Consider the following 21,010-nt stretch of genomic DNA (forward strand, 5'->3'; position numbering starts at 1 on the left):
GGTCAAACTGTAAATCAGCCAGTTGTGGTCATCTGCCGAACTATCAGTGCATCTCTACTTTTGCTACTTTTAGAGATTTTCTCTCAAGTTTCTGTAACATTTTGATACAAAATTTATTTCTGTGGCCATCTGTGCAGCAGATGGTAAACAGTCGTAGAGAAGTGGCAGGATGCATGTAAGGCAAACAGAACACACCCTCACCCAACATGGAGTGAGCGTGATGTTAGCATGACGTTATTGCCCATTGTGAGGCTTCCATCAGCGATCATAAACTCACTAGCGTTCTCTCCAAATCGTGACACTGTTTTCCCATTCTCCATTCTTTGCCTTCATCAGATCAGTTGACATTTCATTGTATACCGAACAGCATTAAACAGAGCGAGACAATATTTCTCTGCGATTCATAAAACATACTGTCAGAATTGATTCATTTAAAAATATTAATCATTAATAACAAAAACAGGAGCTCATCGCTTTGACTGCTTGAGGCAGAAAGTTGTGTAACTGTCTGGTTCTGCTCCTGGCACTGTCTGTCTGGCAGCAGAGGTTCAGAAGGTTAATATGATCCAGAGCCCAGTTCCTGCAGCAGCTCTGAGATTCTGCACGGCGGGGGAACTAGCCTTCTCGGTTCCCCTCACTGTCCTCTGCAGGACACCCTTATTAGTAAATTATTTCATATCCATTTTGTGCATCCTTAGTTTATTTCTTCACCTTTCTGTGTTTGTGTCTTTGAACAAAGACAGAAGGAGAGAATAAAGATGTCAGAAGATGATTATATTGATGATGATTAACAGTTTACATTTAATTTGATTTTAACATATTCATTGCAAATATTCTCATCTCCTGTTGGTGGATGTGTTTTTTATTATAGGTTTATCTGGTTATTTCTGTTTGTGAAGTTAGATGTTAATTTATTTGTACTCCAGTCTCTGTCTTAGGAGAGTTTGGACCTAATCAGAGATCATCATTAGTAGTAAACGCTCATGAACAGCACACACTGGTATAATCTTGTTACAGTTTCTCTCTTCATCAGGACCACTTTTGATGTCCTTAAAAATATTTTTGTCAAATTTAATTTCTGAGTCACAAGCAGGAGGTTAGGAGGATGATGAAGCACAAATTACCCAAATAAGATCAACCTCCTTTCCTTTTCTAGCATGACGTTTCCCGTGGCGCCGTATCGGAACGAGGAGGAGGCAGCGCCCCCTTGAGGCAGTGTAACATTAGCTTGCCAGATGGCTCCTGTTGCCCAGTGCCGCTTCGGCCTGGCATGTCCATCAGAGACCTGCTGCAGGGCCTTTGTGACAAACTCTGCATCAACCTGGCAGCTATAGACCTTTTCCTCGTCGGAGGAGAGAAGGTAAACCTCAGTGTGTGTCTGAGCTTTTGTTATCATGTGTAGATTTGAGTTGGTGTCCTCCAGCTGTATTTCTCTGTATTTTATTCATATAAATAACTAACTATTCATTTTGCTTGTTTTTTTTTTTTTTTACTTTTTTTATATTATTCTGACACATATATGATTTATATCATAGGAATGAGCAGCGACCTCAATATATGAATATTTCCTGTCATTTTTTTTTTTCCTCAGCCTCTCGTTTTGGACCAAGACTGTATGACCCTCAGCTCCCGAGACCTGAGATTAGAAAAACGCACTCTGTTCAGGTACAAAACACGTCAACAGCAGAGATGAACATGGGACTGCAGACCCCCGATCACTCAAAAATATGATTTATTGTCTTTGTGTTCCTCCACCAGGCTTGACTTGGTCCCCATCAACCGCTCTGTGGGTCTGAAGGCTAAGCCAACTAAACCAGTGACTGAGGTCTTGAGGCCTGTTGTGGCCAAATATGGGCTGCACCTCTCTGACTTAGTGGCACGTATAGTAAGTACAGTATTTTCCTTAGGCTGAAGGCAGATGCTGTAATCTACAGTGCCTTTCAAACATATTCGTACCTCTTCAATTTATGCATATTTTATAAAATAATAAATACAAATCTCAGTCTGTTTCATTGAGATTTTTAGCATTTATTTCTGTTTGACTGCCCTTTAACACCATTAAAAAGCTCCAATGGAACCCTGTGTGTGGTGTAAGTAAAGTATTCTGTAGAGGTTTCAGAGGTTTGTTGGAGAATATTAATGAACAAACGGCATCATGGAGATCAAGTAAGACTCCAGACAGGTCAAGGATAGCAATGGCCAAAAAAACATGGCCATTCAACAAACCTGGTGTGCTGGGCAGTGAGTGGATCATTCAGAGAAGTAGCCAAGAGACCTATTATAACTCTAGAGGAGCTGTTTTTGGCTGTTTTACATAAAAAATGGGCAAATGTTTTAGGGTTAGTTGTTAGTTGTAAGAAGCTTGTGCAGTCATACAACTTGTGCTGAAATTGCAGAAAAAGTTAGTTCTACAAACTCACAAGGGATAACAACACATGCGAGCCTCAGGTTTTCAGTTTGTTTAAATGGCCAATACGAACCTCTTCTAAAATGTCTTCCTGTGATGCAGAGCGGCGAGTCGGAACCTTTAGATCTCGGGCTTCCTATTTCCAACCTGGATGGTTTGCGAGTTGTGTTAGACATTGAAGAAAACGCCATGGGGAAAGGTGAAACAAACACAGACACACATCATACTCATTCTTCTTCTGTTTGCTGGTTTGTAATTGAATTGAAGTTTTGTTTCCTCACACAGACAAAATCAAAGCAGCTCAGAGTCACCTTCCGGCCTCCGCGAGCAGGAACCAGTCAGCAACAGTGAGCTCTCCTCCGTCCTCTCGTTTCAAGTTTTCTTCCCATTCCTGAATGTTCTGTAACCCTCTGAATGTCTCCACTGCCTGGTCGATAATGTCACGCTCTACTAAGTGTCCCTCCTGCTGTCTTCAGTCACCCATGTCTGTTTGCTGTGTGTTAAACATGCTCACAGGTGTGTTTTGCTGTGGTGCAAAAGGAGCTGCATCACTCTGTTGAGGTTCCCTAATGTTCTGTTAATGTGGTCTGCCTGTGGCCGGATGCATCATCAACTTTCCTCTCTGGTTTTTCCTTTTTTTTTTTCCCCCTGTAACAACGCCAACTTTTGCTGGGTGCCGGGATCTTCAGCGATGTATCATAGTGGTGGTGGTGGAGCTATAGTTCACTGTAGAGACTTTCTTTTCGCTGTCCTCATTACCTTCAGTAAATCCCAGGATCTGTTTCCCTTCACTGTTAGTTGCAGTAGTGCAGCTTTAAGTAGTGGATAGATTGCCCCTCTGGCGTTTTGCTCTGTGAGCCTTTCACGTTGATGATGCCGAGCACACAAAGCGACCGTTGTAGCTGTCTCAGTGGAGCATCCAAGGTCAAGTTTTTACTGAATTCATTTTCCATACGCTGCCTGGCCAAAATGAAAGGCAACGCCTTCGTTTAGCTGAACCAATAGGTAAAATCCTTCATCTGGCAAAGGACTGCAGCAGCACTGAATGTTGTTGCGAGTAAATTCCACATCCTGAAAATTATGTTTTTCACAATCAAAAACTCAAATTGTCAGTGTGCATCAAGCAAACAACAAATTTAGAAGACCGCCACAAACAGATTTGGAGAAAGAACAAGCCGATTCATTATTTAGAAACATGGGTATATAGTGTTTAGATGGGCGACTTAAAGGAGGAGATGTTGATAGAAAGAGGCCTGCAGCGTTTAATATATGTTTTATTTCCTATTTTCACAAAATTGTCCCTCTAAGAAATCAAAAAAGGTCAATTATTCTACACCAATGGATCTTGACGTGTATTTCTGGAAGGCCATGGCTTAGATTAAAAAAGGTTTTAGGGTAACGTTTTTTTGGTTTGATTCAGCTTTTTTATACTTTTTATGCATTTCAAAAATGTTATACATCAGCAACAGATAATTTGCTGCTGAAATCTTGATATAATATCTTGTTGATATGAAATCTTGTCAAATCAGAAAGAAGAAGGTAGTTTGACATTAAGATCTGAAACTCAAAGGTGTGATTTTTGTAGACTAATTGAGAAAACATTAATTACAATTATAAAAAAAATTAATTTCAAGAGGAGCAGGAACTGATCATTTTTGTTCTGCATTCCTGTTATCAGGTGAAAGTCATGCTCTCTCTCCTGCAGCCTGAATGAACTGCACCGTGTCTGAACATAGTCTGCTTTCAGCTTCTTATATCCGTGCTTCATCTGAGTTTAGTTATTCAGAGCTTAAGGATACTGAACATAAATAATTTTTAGTTTTCTGGAAACACTAGCAGGAAGACTTGGTAGCAGTTTTGATGAACCAAAAAAAAAAAGCTGGATTTTTGAGTTTCCAGCTGATCTTCGACAGTCTGACCAATCAAGCTGAAAAGTGGCTGATTTCTGGTCAGCAGCCGAATTCTTGACGCATGTCTGTTTTGGAGTCAGACCGGTTCTTTCAGACGCTCTGGAAGCTAAAACAATGCCACAGCAGATTCTCAAAATCTAAACAACGCAAAAATAGTCAACTGCTTTTGGCCAGGTGGTGTATATTCCACTGTCTCTGAAATGGAGCAAGTCAAATGTTTATTTCTTATAAACATTTCCGTGACATTCTCAAAAATCATCCCCAGTCAGTTAAACTTGTGTCTCCCGCTCACCGTCAGATTGTCAAAATTTATGACCCTCTTCACCATCAGCACTTCTGGCTCCCACCTGTTGTCATTGCTTCCTCCAAATCGTGCACCGCTGTGACTCACCAGGGCTTTATTGCCCCACTCCGCTCTTCGTGTGGCCCCCAGGGGGACGACAGGCCAACAAGGAAAGGCGGTTCAGCCCACCCCCATGGGGAAAATGGCAAGGCTGGGCCCGGCCCCGGCACAAGCAGCCAGCCCCTACCCAACCACTCTGTCTCTCTGCATAAGGCTCCGGGGAAAAGAAAGCAGAAAAAGATTAATATAGACGAAGCTGAAGGTAAAAACTGAACAACCTCCCTTTTCTGTTGTTTCTGTGGCTGTGTTCGCACTAACCCTTCGGCCTGCCTGCAGGACTGCACAAACACCCAATGCTTTAATGCTAGCTAAATGTAGCACAGTCCAATCTTTGCTTGTACCGAATATAGCCCTGACGTATCTAAAAGATTAATACTTATGCTGCATGCTTCTGCATTACAAAACCAAGTTTTCTGAGATGTTCTGGATGTGTACGATTAAGCGTGGGAACCTTTTTTATGTATTTCTATGTTTTTGTGCGCGCCGCTCTGTGCGTGCTGCAGAGTTCTTCGACCTCATATCCAAAGCTCAGAGCAACCGAGCCGACGACCAGCGAGGCCTGTTGAACAAGAGCGACCTTCAGCTGCCGGACTTTCTGCGTCTCACGCCAACCAGCCCGACGATGCCTGCTCCCCGCAACGCCGAGCCCATCTGCTCCACCCCGAATTCCCGTAACACCGACAACGGCGGCTTCCCCAGCAGCAGCCACCGGGGCAACAAGGGAAATGGCAACCACAGGGGCTGCGTGGTCAGTGGCTCGTACCTGCTCAGTGCAAGCCATCAGTCGCAGAGCTTGGACTCGGCGCTGGGCGCAGAGTGCGGAGGTGGCAGAAAAACCAGACCGCCCCCTCCGTTTCCAGCCACCGTCTCCCCCATCCAGTCAACCCGACCCGGCGCGCAGGGTCTCCTCCAGGACTTGGCCAGGGGGGAGTCGATCCAGATGCTGGAGGAGGACGCCCTGTCAGATCTAACTCTTGTGGGAGAGGGAGATATTAACAGCCCCAGCCTCAACTACATCACTCCCTCCTCCCTGTCGAGTAAACCCCTCCCCCGGCCTCAACACCAAGCACAGGACGGTCGGCCTTGCTCAGGTACCTCGCCGGTGTGAACTCTTAAGACCGCTGAACCTGCTCCTCTCCCTTCACCTGACTGTTAGTGGGACCGGTGACCCTCTGGAGTCAGTCTGAAGTTACTTCAGTCGCCACTACTCACACGTGGCAGAAAATGCATCTGAATCTCCTCTTTTCCTGCCACTAAAATAGTTTTCAGTTTCTTAGACGCTAATTAGAAGTTTTATTCCAGGACTGTCTAAAAATACACACAACTCTAGTGTAAAAGATCAGAGCAAAGAGCTTCATTGCAAACAGTAGAGATTAGATTTTATTTAGACAGCAGTGAGTCTGATAATGTGAGGTGGTCAAAGGCCTGTCACAATAACAAATTTTGTTTGGACAATAAATTGTCCAAGAAATTATTGTGATAAACGATAATATTGTTGATTAAATGCAACTAATTTAATGATAAGGGCATAATAATTCCAGTCTGCCTTTCTTAAAAAGTAATAAACGTTTTTTTTTTTTTTTCATGGAACTTTTAACACTGGAACTGGAAGATATTTTTAATACTCAAAATAAAACGCAACAATCTAAAACAATTTACTTTTTTTTAAATAAAAACTTCAAACAGAAAACCATAAATAAACTGGATTATGAAATCTCTGTAAACAAAACTGTCCTTCAAGAAACGCAAATCATCCGAACGGAAATGATTGAGCTCATTTTAATTTATCATAATAATTGCTTATTGCGACAGGCTTAGGTGTGCACTACTTTGTGGCCAGCAGTCCACTTTTAGAATAATGAAATGTGTCAAAAATACAAAGAGAGGAAAATGGATGCATTGAGCATGGACAAATTGTTCCCCTGGAATTTTCTTGTGTGGTGTGTATCTGTGTGGACTTTTTCGACGGACTTGCTGTGGATTATGTTTGCTTTGAGACATCAGACTGAGGGTGAGCTTGGTAGGAACCTGTGCCGAATTCACTCCTCCAGTCCCTAAATGTACAGAATCTTAACAATGCACTTTAGCCAATTGTAAACAAGACCTTATTTGTCAGAGTGTAATATTTTTTTTCCTGTTACTCTTCTTTACATTAACTTTTCATGTCTGTTTCAATCTATACGTGACTAAGCAGCCATAGTTTTAGAAAACCATTACTTCGGTCATAGAGATGCATTGATACAAATGTTGGGGCTAGTTTCCAATCCTCCGGTTTTTGTAAAACTTTGACCTGCCGATGTGATTGTATCCGATTCCAAATTCTCTTTAAGAGTTGCTACTTAAAACTGACATTGATAATGTTTTACTCTACACTTTCTGCACAGAGCAGTCCTTATTAGGCATTGGAGACCACTGATGCATTACTTGCAATGTATATCGCTAATATGGCTAATGTACATTACTGTTGGTATATGTCGTTGATAGAGACCGCCATCTCTACGAGAGATTGGTGACTGTAAAATCGGATTTTGCTATCCTTAAAACAAAAAACTATTTTAGCATCTTAAATTAGCATTAGCATGGCTAGCATTGTTAAAATCCCAGTCTTCAAGTTTATTCCCCAGAGTAGCTCCGTATCTTAAGTCTACTATTTCCCAAAATAACCTGTATTGTAAGTTCTAAAGAAAACAACAGAGTAACTTTGCTTTAGCTATCCTCTTATCTGCTGAAAGCATTTCTCTCTTTTGCGTCTGGAACCACGAAGATTTCTTGACATGTTGTAGAATTTTTTTTCCTCTCAAATATCTTCTTAGGGCGTTGCGTGCGTGGTGCAGTGGTTGGAGCGAACACCCCGCACAGAGGCTACTGACCTTGATGCGGCAGCCCCGAGTTCGAGTCCCATCCTCTGCACCTTTGCCACATGTCTCTTCACCCTTTTCTCAGCCCTCGTCATCTCTCTGAAATTCAACATGGCTAACTTTGAGTCTTCTACACTCAGTAGCAACTTCCACGTTATGGAGAGTTAATATCACTGAAACATGGTAGCACTCCTATATCATTAAGATGAATGATTTCAACAAGATTTTATTTTTGATTTTTCCAGCTGATCAAACCGAAACTTGACCCTGGTCACCAACCACTGGCTCGGTGCATCTCTCCTCAATAGCCACTAGAAACCGAACACCAGGAAGGATCTAAAAAGCTCAAAGAAAATACCACAGTTTTAAAGAGATCATATAGTTTTTGACTTAATGTAACAGCTGGCTGGTCTGACTCAGTAAAGACAGAGTCTTCACTACCTTTATATACAGTACATGCGTTTTTAAACCCGTTTCCATCATTGTTCTCTTACCTCAGGCATTTCGACTGTATCGCAAGTGCTTACGTGTGCAATCTTGCTCATTGATCATGTGACTTTTAATAATGTGCACTGGCTGTAAACAAGCAGCTTTTTTCTTTCTTAGTGATCGACCATCTCTTTTTCAGATTAGAAAGCTTTGAGCTGTGTTTTCTGCAAGCTTCTATCTGGACTCATTTCATATGAATTTTTAACTTTACTGTATAAATCCATTAATTTATACATCATGTTGTTTTCATTGTTACCACCGGTTGAAAGTATTAATTTGTATATAGTTCCCTGAAAACCACCATGTTGCATTCTGAAATGGTGTTGCAGCCATGCTGTCTCATTAGGAATCGGTTCAGCTGAGTTGACATTGCGCTCTGTAAATAGTTGAAATAAATGTTTCCCACGTTTTACTCTCTGTATCCTCATGTGACCAACTTTCTGTCCTTTTCTAGTTTTCAGGAATATATTCTAATTTTTCCTTTTAAGCACTCTGCCTCCTCTGTTTGAAATTCTATTCCGTAGCTATTTACAAAACAAACTAACAAAAATGGATAGTAAGCAGGGGGTGTTTTATAGTCTGGAATTAATTTGTTTATTCAAAAGAAATGAAAAAAAATTGATTTGCTACAAAAGCTCAAGTCACTCAAAGCAAAAAGCAAGCTTTTCCCATTATATTTATTTCTCAGTAAAAAGGTACAATTACACACATGGTGCACATAATTAAGATTATTTGGCATTTTGAAGGAAGTTTGCTGTGTTTAAATCTTGACATTTAGGTTTGGTGCTCCTGACAGTTGGACTGAGAGTCAAACCCAAAGAAAGATTTGATGAGCTGCCTGACTATCTCAAGGAAGATTGTTGCAGCTTCTGGGTCTGCTAAAGGATTCAAAGAGGTCTTGTATAATTCAAAACCACTCATGACCCTGTGTGGAAAAAAGTCTACATGAAAAACATCATCACAGTTTGTACAGCAGGCCCTTGCTGATGTTGCTGTGAAAGTGTGTTCCTCTGCAGAGACTGCGAAATGTCACTTTTCACAATAATCTACGTAAAACTGAACAGAGGAAATGTTTGGTGTAAACCAGATGCAGCATTCCAGGACAAGAACAGCATCCTAACTGTGAAGCATGGAGAGAAATCGGTATCGATTTTAGTGCAGATGAGTAAATGTCCAAGTTTAAACTGGAAAGCTTTGACTTTCCAGTCATCAGATGGGGGACAGAGCAGCGAACCTCCATCATTAATGGTTGGTATAACAACACAGGGGCTTTCAGAGGTTGCTGAAATGTACAAGGTCAAAACAAAGTCCATTTTTGTTTTAAGTTTGTCATATTTATAACTCAGAAACATGAGGCCAAATCACCCGTAACATTGCAATCTGCATTAATTACAAAAAGATGTGAGGAAGAGGCTATTTTTACTACCTGCAGTAGAAATCAACAGCATATCTTTAATATGGATTAAATTGCTTTATTGCTTTTATTTCTATCATTAAAACCTTTTGGCTATATAAAGCAGGCTCATTAAAAAGAGCTGAAAGCTAAGTTAACCTAGCGTTCTTTGTGTTGTGTCTAGCCCTAAAATGTTGAGTTAATCTTAACAAATAAAGGTTACGATGGTTAATTATTGTTTCTGTTAAGAGGGAAACCAAAATAAAGCGCACAGTATATCTTAAATATATATATTTTTTTCACATAGATTTTTATCTTTCTATCTCCTTTGGTCATTTGCCAAGAGGCGTGGTACGCTCTTCACAGGTTGCCTGTCCATGACAACACCGAGACGTGAAACACAGGAGCACACGCTCATACCAAAGGGCAAATCAGTGAGACCAATTAACACAACAGTCTTGTTTTTAGACTGTGGGAGGAATCTGGAGTACCTGGAGAGAACTCGCACCTCCACATGGAAAACGTGCCAAGTCCATGCAGAAAGACCCCAGGCTGGGACCTTCTTGCTGCGAAGCATCAGTACTACCACTCTTTAGTTGTGCCTGGCCATAAACATTATTTTATCAATCTAAAAACTCGTTACAGGTTCTTGAGTTTAAATTCTTTAGCAGTCTTTGACCGCTAACCGTTTTCTCCGTCTCTTTAGCATTGTCTCTCTTTGATATTCCTCTCCTGTCTTTCTTGCCTCTTGTGTGTTTGTCTGAGTTTTGTCTTTCAGCTACAAAAGCTTTTCAGGACCGGGTCATTAGCTATGCAGGGCTTCCTCTCTGCTCAGTGTCTGGTGTAGCGACCGTTGTCATGCCCGAGATTTTGGTCTTCCGCTAACAAACATAAAGTTTGCTCCCGCTTCCCACCACACACGCGCGCTCGCGGCCATGGAAGGAGACCGTCCACGTCTGCTTGCATCACTCGCATCACATGATGTCCTGATTCTGCTGCTTTTTTCCGTTTGCATAATTCCTCATTGTTGTTCGTTTCTTTTTGTTTCCCGTAGGACTAACATGTGACAAACGTTGCAACTGACTTTATTTAACCAGTTCTGAAAATTGAGCAGAACGGGCACATCAAAATTTGTTTCCTCCTTTATGGTATGAATCAGGTTTAGCATTTAAAGGTGAATGTGCTGGAAGCTCCCAGCAGAACATTTTGTACAAATACCACTGGCTTTATTGAGTTCCAGCTAATTAATTTACAAATCAAAAGCATTTTGTTTTTTATGTCCTGGGAGTATGATTCTAACACTTACTGAACAGTTTGTGCACTGCTTTTATTATAAATAAATTAGATATCAATAACAGTGAGACAAAGTCATGTGAAAAAATGTAAATCCTATTAAATATTTTATTCTTCAGGTGTCCAGATACCAATCTCTAAGTTTGGTTTATGTCTGGAAAATACAGACTGCGGCCACAAACGACATAAATTAAGATTGTTTTACTCATTAAACGAAATGTATCAACAAAAATGTATTTTCTAGCCAGTGAAGATAAAAGTTAGGACACCCAATACCCTTCACAGAGTCGAGATTAGCATTTAGAGCCAGTTCACCTCATTTGGCTGTAGTACGTCAGTGGGATTTTGTGATCTACCAGTTGCAGATATCACTCTGCTGAATCTACATAACATTACAGAAATATCCCTATAAAACACCTCAAATTAAGTTATTAAATAAAAAAAGTGCTACATATCATAAATTTTCCAGTTGTAAAACTTAAAAAAAAATTTGCAAACCACAAAAATTGAGAAAACTATGAGCTTATGAAGCCTCCCTCTATCAGCCAGTAGATGGCAGCAGTCTGTACAGAGATAAACACTAACGAGCACTATGGCGCTGTCTGTCCCTTGATAGTGGAGCCAAGAACCAGCATGGGAATATCTGTCATGTCCAATTAGTTTCTTGCTGCCTTCCAGCTCTCTTTTTGTAGTCTGGTTGTGTGTGTATGTGTGTGTGTGTGTATTTGAGTTTTACTGTATCCCTGGTGTTTTAACACTTGGCTATACAGGCTTGATATTTATGGACATATTTGACTTTTAATATCTCACCTAAAGATCCGGCGAACTGTGTGTTTCTCCGTGATGTTTGCTCGTGTTTGCAGTGCCCCCTCGCTTCCCTGTTTGTGTGTATTTAAAGCATCCTCTTCATCCTCAGGTAAAGACAGAGCTGGGTGGAGAGGGAAGGAGAAGGGCGGTGGTGGAGGTGGAGGTGGGTTGAAAACGACAAGCAGACGGACAGCGTCTTTGAACCCCATCCCTTCCTCCCCGCCTCCGCCTCCTCCACGCCCCCCTCTTCGCTCTCGTCGCAAATCCAAGTCGCCGTCGTCCCGCTACAATCGCACGGCCCCAAAACAAGCCTTGGACGTGGACAAAATCGGAGGCGGCTCAAAGTCGGAGGACGTCAGGAAAGCCCGTAACGGGTCCCGAGACTTGCGGGGGCAGCACTTTTCAGAGCTGGACAGGAAGTGGGAGGGCGTTGCCCTGGAGCTGCAGTGTCGTGGCAGCAGGATGAGGTCAGCGGTGTACCAGACCTCAGATCTTCCCTCTATGGTGAAAGCCAAGAAACAGCTGGACCAGGGTTACAGCAGAGGGCAGATAGACCGCAGCAAACTGAAAGCAACTTTTGTCTAAAGACCCTGATGTTGGTCTGACTCACAGACTGTGACTCTGACGACACTGATGGGCTGACTCACTGACAGCTGATGCATCGCCTTGATTTAAAGCTGGAGCAGAGAACTCAGCAAAAACAACTGTGCAGCTGGTTGCAGACTCCCCACTGAAAGCTGCTATTAGCCGACGACAGGAAGAGATTAATCAAAACCTTTGCTCCACCTCCCTATGTGGTCAAACTTATTGCTCGGAGGTGGAAATGAATTTTAACTGAAACACAATTTTTTATTTTTTTTAACAAAACTTTGCCTTGTAACACTTTCTTCTATAACTATAAAGAAACATACTTAATCAGACAACTACAGAATTAGCATGTAGTCATCGTTTTAGAAGATGCTTGCCTTCAACTTGATATTATGAAGAATTTATTTGGTTACTGGATTTGAAAAAAGAAGTGAATTGTTTAAAAAAAACAACTATGACTTAAATGTGATTTAAGCAACAAAACATTGAATCATTAATTAATCTTTAATTAATTGAGTACCATTATTTAAGACCTAGTTTTCCTCATGAGGTTTCACAGTTAATCTAGAGCTTATAGCATCGTATGTTTATTGTATAAGCTATGTCTACTATGCTGCTTAGAGTATCAGTGTAGTTTGCAGTTTAATCACAGAAAACATCTTGTTTATTATTAGTTAGTCCACCATTAAAAGAGTTGGCCTTCCAAAGTATCTCTTTAAGAAATTATACGTTAGTCTGGTAATTGGTTAAAATCTTTTTGGTAATATTGTACCAAAAATATGGTACGTTGTCTTATTTTTTTTTTAGAGCCAGATTGCAAAAATAAGTTACAGTTCTATCCATGTAACTGGTTTAATAAGAAATTAAACCAGCCACCAAGAACCAGCTGAAGTTTCTTTAGCTGTTCCGCTAACTGAAGTTGGCTTTTGCTGCTTACCAAGGTGAAGTCTTTTTAAATAATAGATAAAAAACAACATGGTTTAATATGATGGCGATATTAATTGAGCCATTAAGGTGAGTTTTGGCATCAGCCATCTCCTTCCTTTATATTACTGGTAGGGTAAGATATTTATTGGTTTTTAAAATAAATGTAAAAATATGGATAATTTTTGAAAAAATAGAGTAAAAATGATCATGGGGTTTTTAATTAAGTCACCAAGAGCTCGTATAAGTAAACGACAGGGACGCTGCACTTTCCGATTGTGTCACTTCCTAAATTACTTGTAAATCTCCTCACTTAAAATGACTTGCAACAGAACATCATCTGACTTGGCTAAAAACGACAAAAATGTCAACATATTTTTCTGGGTTGAATTAAAACCGACTACTGGGTAACCTTAAACATCACTACAAAGAGACGTCTGTTCAAGTCTAGGGACACTTTGTGTAAAAATCTTTCTAAAATATCTTTAATTATGCATTTTTTTTCCACACCTAAGGCAAACATTTAAGTGTAGAATTCTGTCTTAATAAAAATATTTTTTACAAAACTTTTTCGCTGAGGGACCCAAAAACATAAATGAGACGGGACATTTTCAGCGCCCTTATTCACTGCATGTATTCTCGTTTCTTTTCTCATTTAAGGCTCGGCCAAGAGCTGTGAAAGGAACAATGATTTTCAGCGAGGCCATGCTGTTTTTATTTTTATCACTTGATGAATAAATACGAAATGCAGAAGCGGACGGCCAAGCGAATGGTTATTTTAATAAAAACATTTCACTAAATGTTCTGGTGATTTACCTGGTTATCTCTGTATCGTCTGCCGGCTTTTCACAAGTTAACCTTCATTCGCACAGACAGAGCCGAGGCTAAGAAGATCAGCACTGAGCCGACGCGAATCCCCGTCTAACACCCGGCTGAGAAAATACTGCAGGAGTTAAAGTGTATGGTGCGCAAGTTATGTGCTTTTAATCAAATTAGCTACATTGCAGACAATAAGCACTCGAAGCCGGTGGACAACTGTACTGAGTTGGCAGTGGGCTGGTGGCTCCCCCCACCCCGGGGTCTTAGTGAGAGGGAGGGAAAGTGTCTGCTGTCTGGACCCTGGGCTGTAAAGGCTATTTTGAAAAGTTGCCCCATCTCTTCCTCACTCTCTCTTGCACACACACTCACACACACACACAGCTGCTAGAAACCATGACAGAAGATGACGGATACAGTTGTCGCAGAGGGACAAGTCAAGTTTAGAGATGGAAAAAAGGTTAATTCTACAGCTTTTCTTATCTATTTTTTTTTTGTTGAAATATGCTCTTCTAACTCCCTGCCCACCAGAGGACAATGTTGTGTGACTTATTGTGTCTTAACAAACTTCTCCACAGTGGAAGACTCGTTGGGTTGTTCTCCAGAAGCCCTCCCCGGTCGCAGGTAGGAGTTCACACCTTCTATTTATGCATCACAAACACAGATCTTCTCATCTGCTTCACCCAGCACCGACCTCAAAACATTTTTCTGCTGTTAAATTAAGCACAACTTGCCAGTTGTCTGTTGGCTGCATGCCGCAGGGCTCAACACATGAGGATGTTGTTAAAGCTAAACCTGAACAGGAAAACGGAACAGAATTCATTTTTGGTTGTGGGCCTTCCAGTTTCAAATAAAATGTGCTCCTCAGTGATGGATTCAGATATTAAACGACAAGCTGGCTTATAGAAGTGTTGCTAAAAGACTTGGGTAGTGCTCTACTGTAAATTGCATTCTTTTGAGTTGAGAATAATTTGAGATGCTATGACAGGCTGCAAATGTTTCAGCACAGATACGCGCGGCCCTGCCTGTGTCCTTGAAGAAACTGGCAAGAGTAGTGGGAATAATCTGAGCTCCTCTGCTGTGCCCTAAGTGTGCATTGCACCATGTGAGAGTACTTGGAGCTCAACTTTTATTTTCGGCAGCGCAAGTGGATCAGTTTGTTGTTTTTTTGGGGGGGGTTCTTATGACAGATGTGCCGTGGATAGACATGGGGACATTGGGTTGCTCTCAACAAACCTAATTATCACACAGTAAATGCAAAAAAAAAATCTGTGTTTCCCTTAGATTGCTTGACTTTACTTGTGTGCAAGGAGAAGAAGAAAGGGAAAAGCGGCGGACACAAGGAGAGGCTGAATGTAACACTGGAGGTATGTTCAGCACCGGATCAAAGTCTTGCTCCATCTGATCTCTGGTCCAACATTTCCTTCAGCTCTTTTTTAGCATTTCATACACAGCATGTTTGCTGCCTAAAAAAATCACAAGTTCAGTCTTCAGATGGAAGAAATATGAAGCTGTACCTCGCAGAAGGCTTATAGGAAGCAGGGGTAGGGTTAGGTTAACTCTAACCTCATCCCTACCGAGCAGAAACACAAAAGAGGAGTAAAGTGCTGCATGAATTGAACGCACATAAATATTTCAAATAAAGTTCTCCCTACTGAAAGCAGAAAGTATACATACTGAAACGCCACAAGATTTGTGGAACAAGTGGATTCCTGATCACAAGCAGCATCGGCTTTCATTCTAAGCTTACAGACTAATATCTGTAAATTTATTGAACCTGGGTGTCACAGATGAGCTTGGTTTCCTTCAAACTGAGTTCTTGCTCATTCACACACCCTTGGAAAAGTATTCACACCCTCTAATCTTAAAAAAAAAACCTCATGCCACATAGATCGACCAACACAATGCAGTATTTTCATTTTTTTTCTTTTGCAAATAAAGTGTTAGAAAGAGGATTTGAGGGAACCCTCACCTGTAATGGGTCAGTGTAGCTTAGCAACCAGAAGAACTCGTGTTTTTTTCTGAGCATATTGCGAGCAAAAACTTGATCGATTTCATTAAATCTGTAAAAGATATGAAAAAGTTTACATGAACAGAAGTAGTTTAAAGACACGATTGCATTTAAATGTTTGATTTGTGCTGCTAGCTGAAAGTAAGTTACGCTCTTTCACAGTTGCCGTAAATTCTCTTTAGCAGAATTTTTCTGAAATGATCGGTGATTTCCATTCATTTCAGTGGGGTCCAAAGTGATCACAAAATACGGAATATTTCATAAAATGCAGAAGATGTCAGTACCAAAAGTCACAGCTGGAATGTCCTAAATGAGCAGAATGTGGGAAAAGTTGAATGGTTCAAATAGCACAAAGTATGCAGGAGTAGTTAAGTGGGGGGAAAAAAGTGGAGAAACTACAGAATTCACACTAATTTATTGTGACTTCAAAAGATTCATCAGCCAACCAAAACAAATTCAGAACAGGGGACATTGTGTGTTATCTGGTCTGCAGTGTTAGTGTCATTCTCTCCTTCTTTCAGGGGATCTGTGGTGTGGAGCCAGGAACCGGGTATGACGGCGTGCCCTACACTCTGTCCATCCTCTGCCTGGCAAGAACCCTCATCCTGGGTTTTAAGAACAGAGACGCCCTGCTGACCTGGGATGCTCGGATCCGCTACAGCCTGGGGGAAGGTCAGTGGCTTGGCCTCATGCCGCAAACACAGTCCTGCCTCGTTACTCTAGGAAATTAAGAATTTGTTGCTTTCAGGCTGAAAATTTGCAAAATTGTAAATTAAAGCAATTGATATAGAAGACCACATAAAGTTACAAGTATATCATATATTGTTACTTGTGACACACAGAAGAAAAAAATCAATCTCAGATGCTGTTTAAAATAATATATATATTTTTAAAACCTGATAGAAGAGGATTGAATAGTCATTATTTACTGATGTAAGCATACAAAAATGGAAGAACACCGAGTCAGTCATTTATTGAGGGTGAAGCAGAAACGTCTAAGGGAGAAAATGTGCCTGATCCACGTGCGGTTTTTCTTTCACTGCTGTTTGCTGTCAGGAAAGCCTCTCGTGTCTTTTCCAGCATCCCAGAGGTTTGATTTTTGAAGCAAAAATAAACCCCAAGCGGACCAAGAGAAGCATATTTGCTGTCCGTGGCTTTTGTTTGCAGATGCTGCTCGTGCGTCAGATTTATGGACGTACCGGAAAGGCATCAATGCAAAGATTCCAGACGGAACTCTTTTATGTTAAATTTTATTTTATTTTGTTCTAAATTGTGATTAATTGCTATGACTGGACCAAGATCTCCAGACACCTTGTTCAATCTACGCTGAGGGTGGAACGAACCTAGTCCTAGCAAGGTGTACCTAATAAAGGGGCCTTTGAGAGCATGGATGCATTGGAGTGTGTGTTTGTGTTTGTGTGTTTGTCCATAACATCTTCTCTTCAAAAATCTGAGAACATTTCTTGAAACAGATGAATAAACAGGCCTGTGACAAATTGAGGCCAGTGGAGCCCAGAGACCTGCTGAATCATCACCATCACTTCTTCACATTCAAACTTTGGGATCTGTTTTTAGCTCCACCTCGGTTATTGTGTGGCTCCTGTTCTTTGTGATTAATGACTTCAGTTACCCGGCAGCCATTATGACTTAATGAGAATAAAAAGCAGCTTAGGGTTGGGCTTTTCAACATATAAATGCTCTTCTGTCTCTTCAGCCCACAGGTTCTTTGTCAGTGTGGAACCAGGCACCAAGCTGGAAAGTGGGCCCGCCTCCCTTCATCTGTGCAACAACCTGCTGGTCCTCAGCAGAGGCCTGCCGCCGGTGGTGATTGGTCACTGGAAGCTGTCGGCTCTGCGTCGATACGGTGCCGTGCCGCATGGCTTTGTGTTTGAGGGAGGGACTCGCTGTGGATTCTGTGAGTAAATACTAACCGGGAGGTGTTTTATTGCTAATCTGTAGAGACTGTGAGTCAAAAAGACTGGCAATGTAGGTTTAAAACCTGGTCACCGAGAGGAATTTGTTTGATTTAAACGTGCAAACCACACAGTGTTTCTCAGAACAACATAAGTTCTTTTTTATGCTTAGATGAACTAAAACTAATTTAAAAACTTTGAGTACATCTCTACAGCTTTCAGTCTGATGAGAATATTGTAGTTGGAGCTCCGGTGATTGGACCAGTAAGGATGCTGGGAGGTCAAACACTTGGCAATAATCACGGATCTCAAAGCACTTGTTGTTGTCCAGTAGCTGTCTATCTGTGTGAGGAACATTTGTACATTTTTCTTGGAAAAGGCCTTTGAAAGTATGATCATGTATTTTTTTTATTTTAAATCAACATGAACATTTGAACTATTTTGTTTTCTCTTGTAAAAGAGATAATTGATCATTGAATGAAAAATTGCTGAACACTTTTAGAACTGGAACTAAAGCCTACTCATGTAGTCTGTTTGTGTGTTTAGGCGATGGGCAGCTTTGGTCCTTGAGATGTTTTAGATGTGCTTCTGTAAGCGACACATTCATGTAAATAAAGCAGGGAGACGTCCCTGGTGGGAAACTGGGCCCGTCGGGGTGAAGCTGAACAAAATGAGAATGTTTTTGTGGACTTCAAGCCTCAGCTGAAGCAGTGAAGTGATCTCTGTCGCCTTTATTTGACGAGGTTGAAAATCACTCTGTTGCTTTTCTGGTGACCCGATCCATCTTTGCTGGCTGGTTCACTTTGGTTCACTTTTCAAAGTTGTGCAGCGTCTCCTGATGAACATGCTGCAGCTGCTCAGTTTTAATTGAATAGTTTCTTCATCATACTGAGCAAAAAGAAAACATGTTTGTGTCTTTATCATTAGTAGATTGGCTGACACACTGCCGGGATTTTATATTTGTGAAGCTACGGCTGCAACGATCTGCAGACTTTTATCATAGCTTCATTCCATCTTAAAAATTGTTTTCTGCCATTGTACTTCATTTAAATCATCTCCCTCTGTATACAAAGTTTACCTAGTTGGCATAAAAGTGCAACAGTTCACATTTAATGTCAGTTTGAAATGGCTTATTTGAAACCTTTGCACAGTACCAGTGAGGCTTTTTAGCAGCTGATGAGTCTTTTGCTTTTTTTAATATGACACTTGAGCTCCATGGAAAAGAAAATGCGTAAAGCAGCTGATCACTTCGTTTTCTAGAAATTATGAGTGAGCACATTTTCTGACTTGAGTTCAAAATGACAAACATTTGCATTCACTAGTCCTGAGAAAGAAATATGACAACCAATTAATGTTGTTCTTTTTGTGTCTTTTTCCATGCATCTCAACATAAGAAAGTGATTTATTAAGATATAAACACCAAAAAAAATATGCTTGCTCATTAAAGAAAAGAGATCAACATACAGTAATTATGTATTCTAAAGGAAAATCTGACCATCTCCTCCCCTAAAACTCACGACCATAATGCAGAGTCCACTAGCATTTTCCTCAAACACCCTCTGATAGTCTGTAGAGACTTGCACGCGTCTTTTTGTTTCTATGATGTAGAAACTACTGAAGTGTAATTTTCAGAATAAAAGCTCTATATTGGGTAAACAGATTGACATTTGGATATCTGCCTGGCTCTGAGACCTGTGAAACCAGCGCCGATAGATTGTAAAACCAGTAATTTACTGCAGCCACATTCACAGCTACATGTTGCATGTCAGAAATGTATTTCCGAGCCCACCAAAGCCTGCTGCGGATGTTGTTTTTGTCAGGGTTCGAGAATCTTCTGAATGTCAAACTGATGGCGGTCATGAATGTGAAGAATGTCAATCAGCTTCACGCATTTTAAATGACTGTGCTATGGTTGAAGTTTCAAACTATTGAGTAACTTTAGCCCCTAACAGCTGCAGGATTATACTTTGTATGATTTCTTGACGAAATAGGAGCGTTTCTCCTTCTCTGTCGGATTTTTCTAGAGGTTTAGAAAGCGTTTGCATTTTTGCAATGCCCGTCTTAGGAAGCCTAAGCGTGAGCGAATACGAGAATAACCATGAGGTTTTCAGGCTCTGGTTACAATGTTCTCATGAGAGACATCTATAAATACCAGTGCTGACCTCTCAGCCAATCACAAGCAGCTTTGTGGTCGCATGTGCACCCGCAGAGTCCTTCTTCTTTTCATCAGAATATTACCCAGCAGACACAGGGGTTGAGGTCCTCTTGCCATGGCGGCAGAAGTGGAGAGGGACAGTCGAGTCTGAAAGTGGCATTCCTTGCATGGTAGCTTCGAAGTTTGACGTTAGCTGACATTTTGCTTCGCATGTCTTCAATAACGGCGTTACGTTCCGAAAGCAATAAGCTGCTAGGGTGCAAAATGACTTTCTGTAAAAGCCAAATACCAAATTTGCATAGCAGGACGTAAGTCCTTGTTTTGCACTTTGCGAGTCCTAAAAAATTAACAGAGTATACGCGGCGCTTCTGTACAACCAATTCATCATATTTAGCCTGGGAGCACGAGCAGAAAATCTTTTTTCTCAACTTTGCCTTAATGTTCATGTAAATTATTGGATACATCAGTGTATTCCGGTGCAGCTTCGCCTTGTTTATTTACACACCAATTGATCAAAAAAGTGAGAAATAAAGTTCTTTATTATTGAGCATTTTATTTCACAGCTGTTTAATTTCCCTTGAGGCCTCATTTGCTCCAACAAAGTAAGCAAGTCTCTGTGTCATTGCTGTACTTTGTGTTGCAGCTGGTCTTTAAATAAAATAAAATAAAATAAAAAAAAAATAGCTGCCCCTCTGTTCCTTCATCAGAGATGAAGACGATGCCAACGTGACATCACTTTTGTCGCTATGGAGACAGGCAAACACATACAAAAACTTCCTGACGGGAGTTCAGCCGGTCCTGTGGGACAGAAGGTCTGCTATGTTGTAAAATAAACAAACACAGGAGTTCAGGGTCATAATGTAAGTTTGCCCTTCTGGTAGTGCAATCATATCCAAACACTCTTCAGCAGTGGAGTGCAGTCAGAAGTATCCACACACCCTGAGGCGGACTGGCCTGCCGACGTACTGGGCAAGGCCAGGAGGGTCAGCCAGGGGCTGTCGTAATTTAACCAAGAAAAGTAAAATAAACATCATTTTTTGCGG

General features: G+C 41.0%; 2 protein-coding genes across 7 annotated transcripts in view; both read left to right on the forward strand.

Moving 5' to 3' along the window:
* The window catches only part of rgs12b (regulator of G protein signaling 12b), a 52,137-nt gene extending 45,899 nt beyond the window's left edge, over nucleotides 1–6,238 (forward strand). For 3 of the 5 annotated variants that reach the window (XM_008408398.2, XM_008408406.2, XM_008408415.2), the window contains exons 13-19: nucleotides 1,157–1,360; nucleotides 1,592–1,665; nucleotides 1,759–1,885; nucleotides 2,510–2,606; nucleotides 2,693–2,754; nucleotides 4,649–4,922; nucleotides 5,224–6,238. In XM_008408398.2, the coding sequence (XP_008406620.1) occupies nucleotides 1,157–1,360; nucleotides 1,592–1,665; nucleotides 1,759–1,885; nucleotides 2,510–2,606; nucleotides 2,693–2,754; nucleotides 4,649–4,922; nucleotides 5,224–5,828 (1,443 nt within the window). In that variant the 3' untranslated portion in view covers nucleotides 5,829–6,238. The remainder of the gene's footprint in view (nucleotides 1–1,156; nucleotides 1,361–1,591; nucleotides 1,666–1,758; nucleotides 1,886–2,509; nucleotides 2,607–2,692; nucleotides 2,755–4,648; nucleotides 4,923–5,223) is intronic. The other 2 variants (XM_008408424.2, XM_008408432.2) reach the window with 2 other exon arrangements.
* A 144-nt stretch (nucleotides 6,239–6,382) lies between these two features.
* The window catches only part of LOC103464387 (protein Dok-7-like), a 30,513-nt gene continuing 15,885 nt past the window's right edge, over nucleotides 6,383–21,010 (forward strand). For both annotated transcript variants that reach the window (XM_008408441.2, XM_008408451.2), the window contains exons 1-5: nucleotides 6,383–14,348; nucleotides 14,467–14,512; nucleotides 15,173–15,255; nucleotides 16,421–16,571; nucleotides 17,614–17,814. In XM_008408441.2, the coding sequence (XP_008406663.1) occupies nucleotides 14,295–14,348; nucleotides 14,467–14,512; nucleotides 15,173–15,255; nucleotides 16,421–16,571; nucleotides 17,614–17,814 (535 nt within the window). In that variant the 5' untranslated portion in view covers nucleotides 6,383–14,294. The remainder of the gene's footprint in view (nucleotides 14,349–14,466; nucleotides 14,513–15,172; nucleotides 15,256–16,420; nucleotides 16,572–17,613; nucleotides 17,815–21,010) is intronic.

This window comes from Poecilia reticulata, linkage group LG1, assembly GCF_000633615.1.
Source record: "Poecilia reticulata strain Guanapo linkage group LG1, Guppy_female_1.0+MT, whole genome shotgun sequence".
NCBI classification, from domain to species: Eukaryota; Metazoa; Chordata; class Actinopteri; order Cyprinodontiformes; family Poeciliidae; genus Poecilia; species Poecilia reticulata.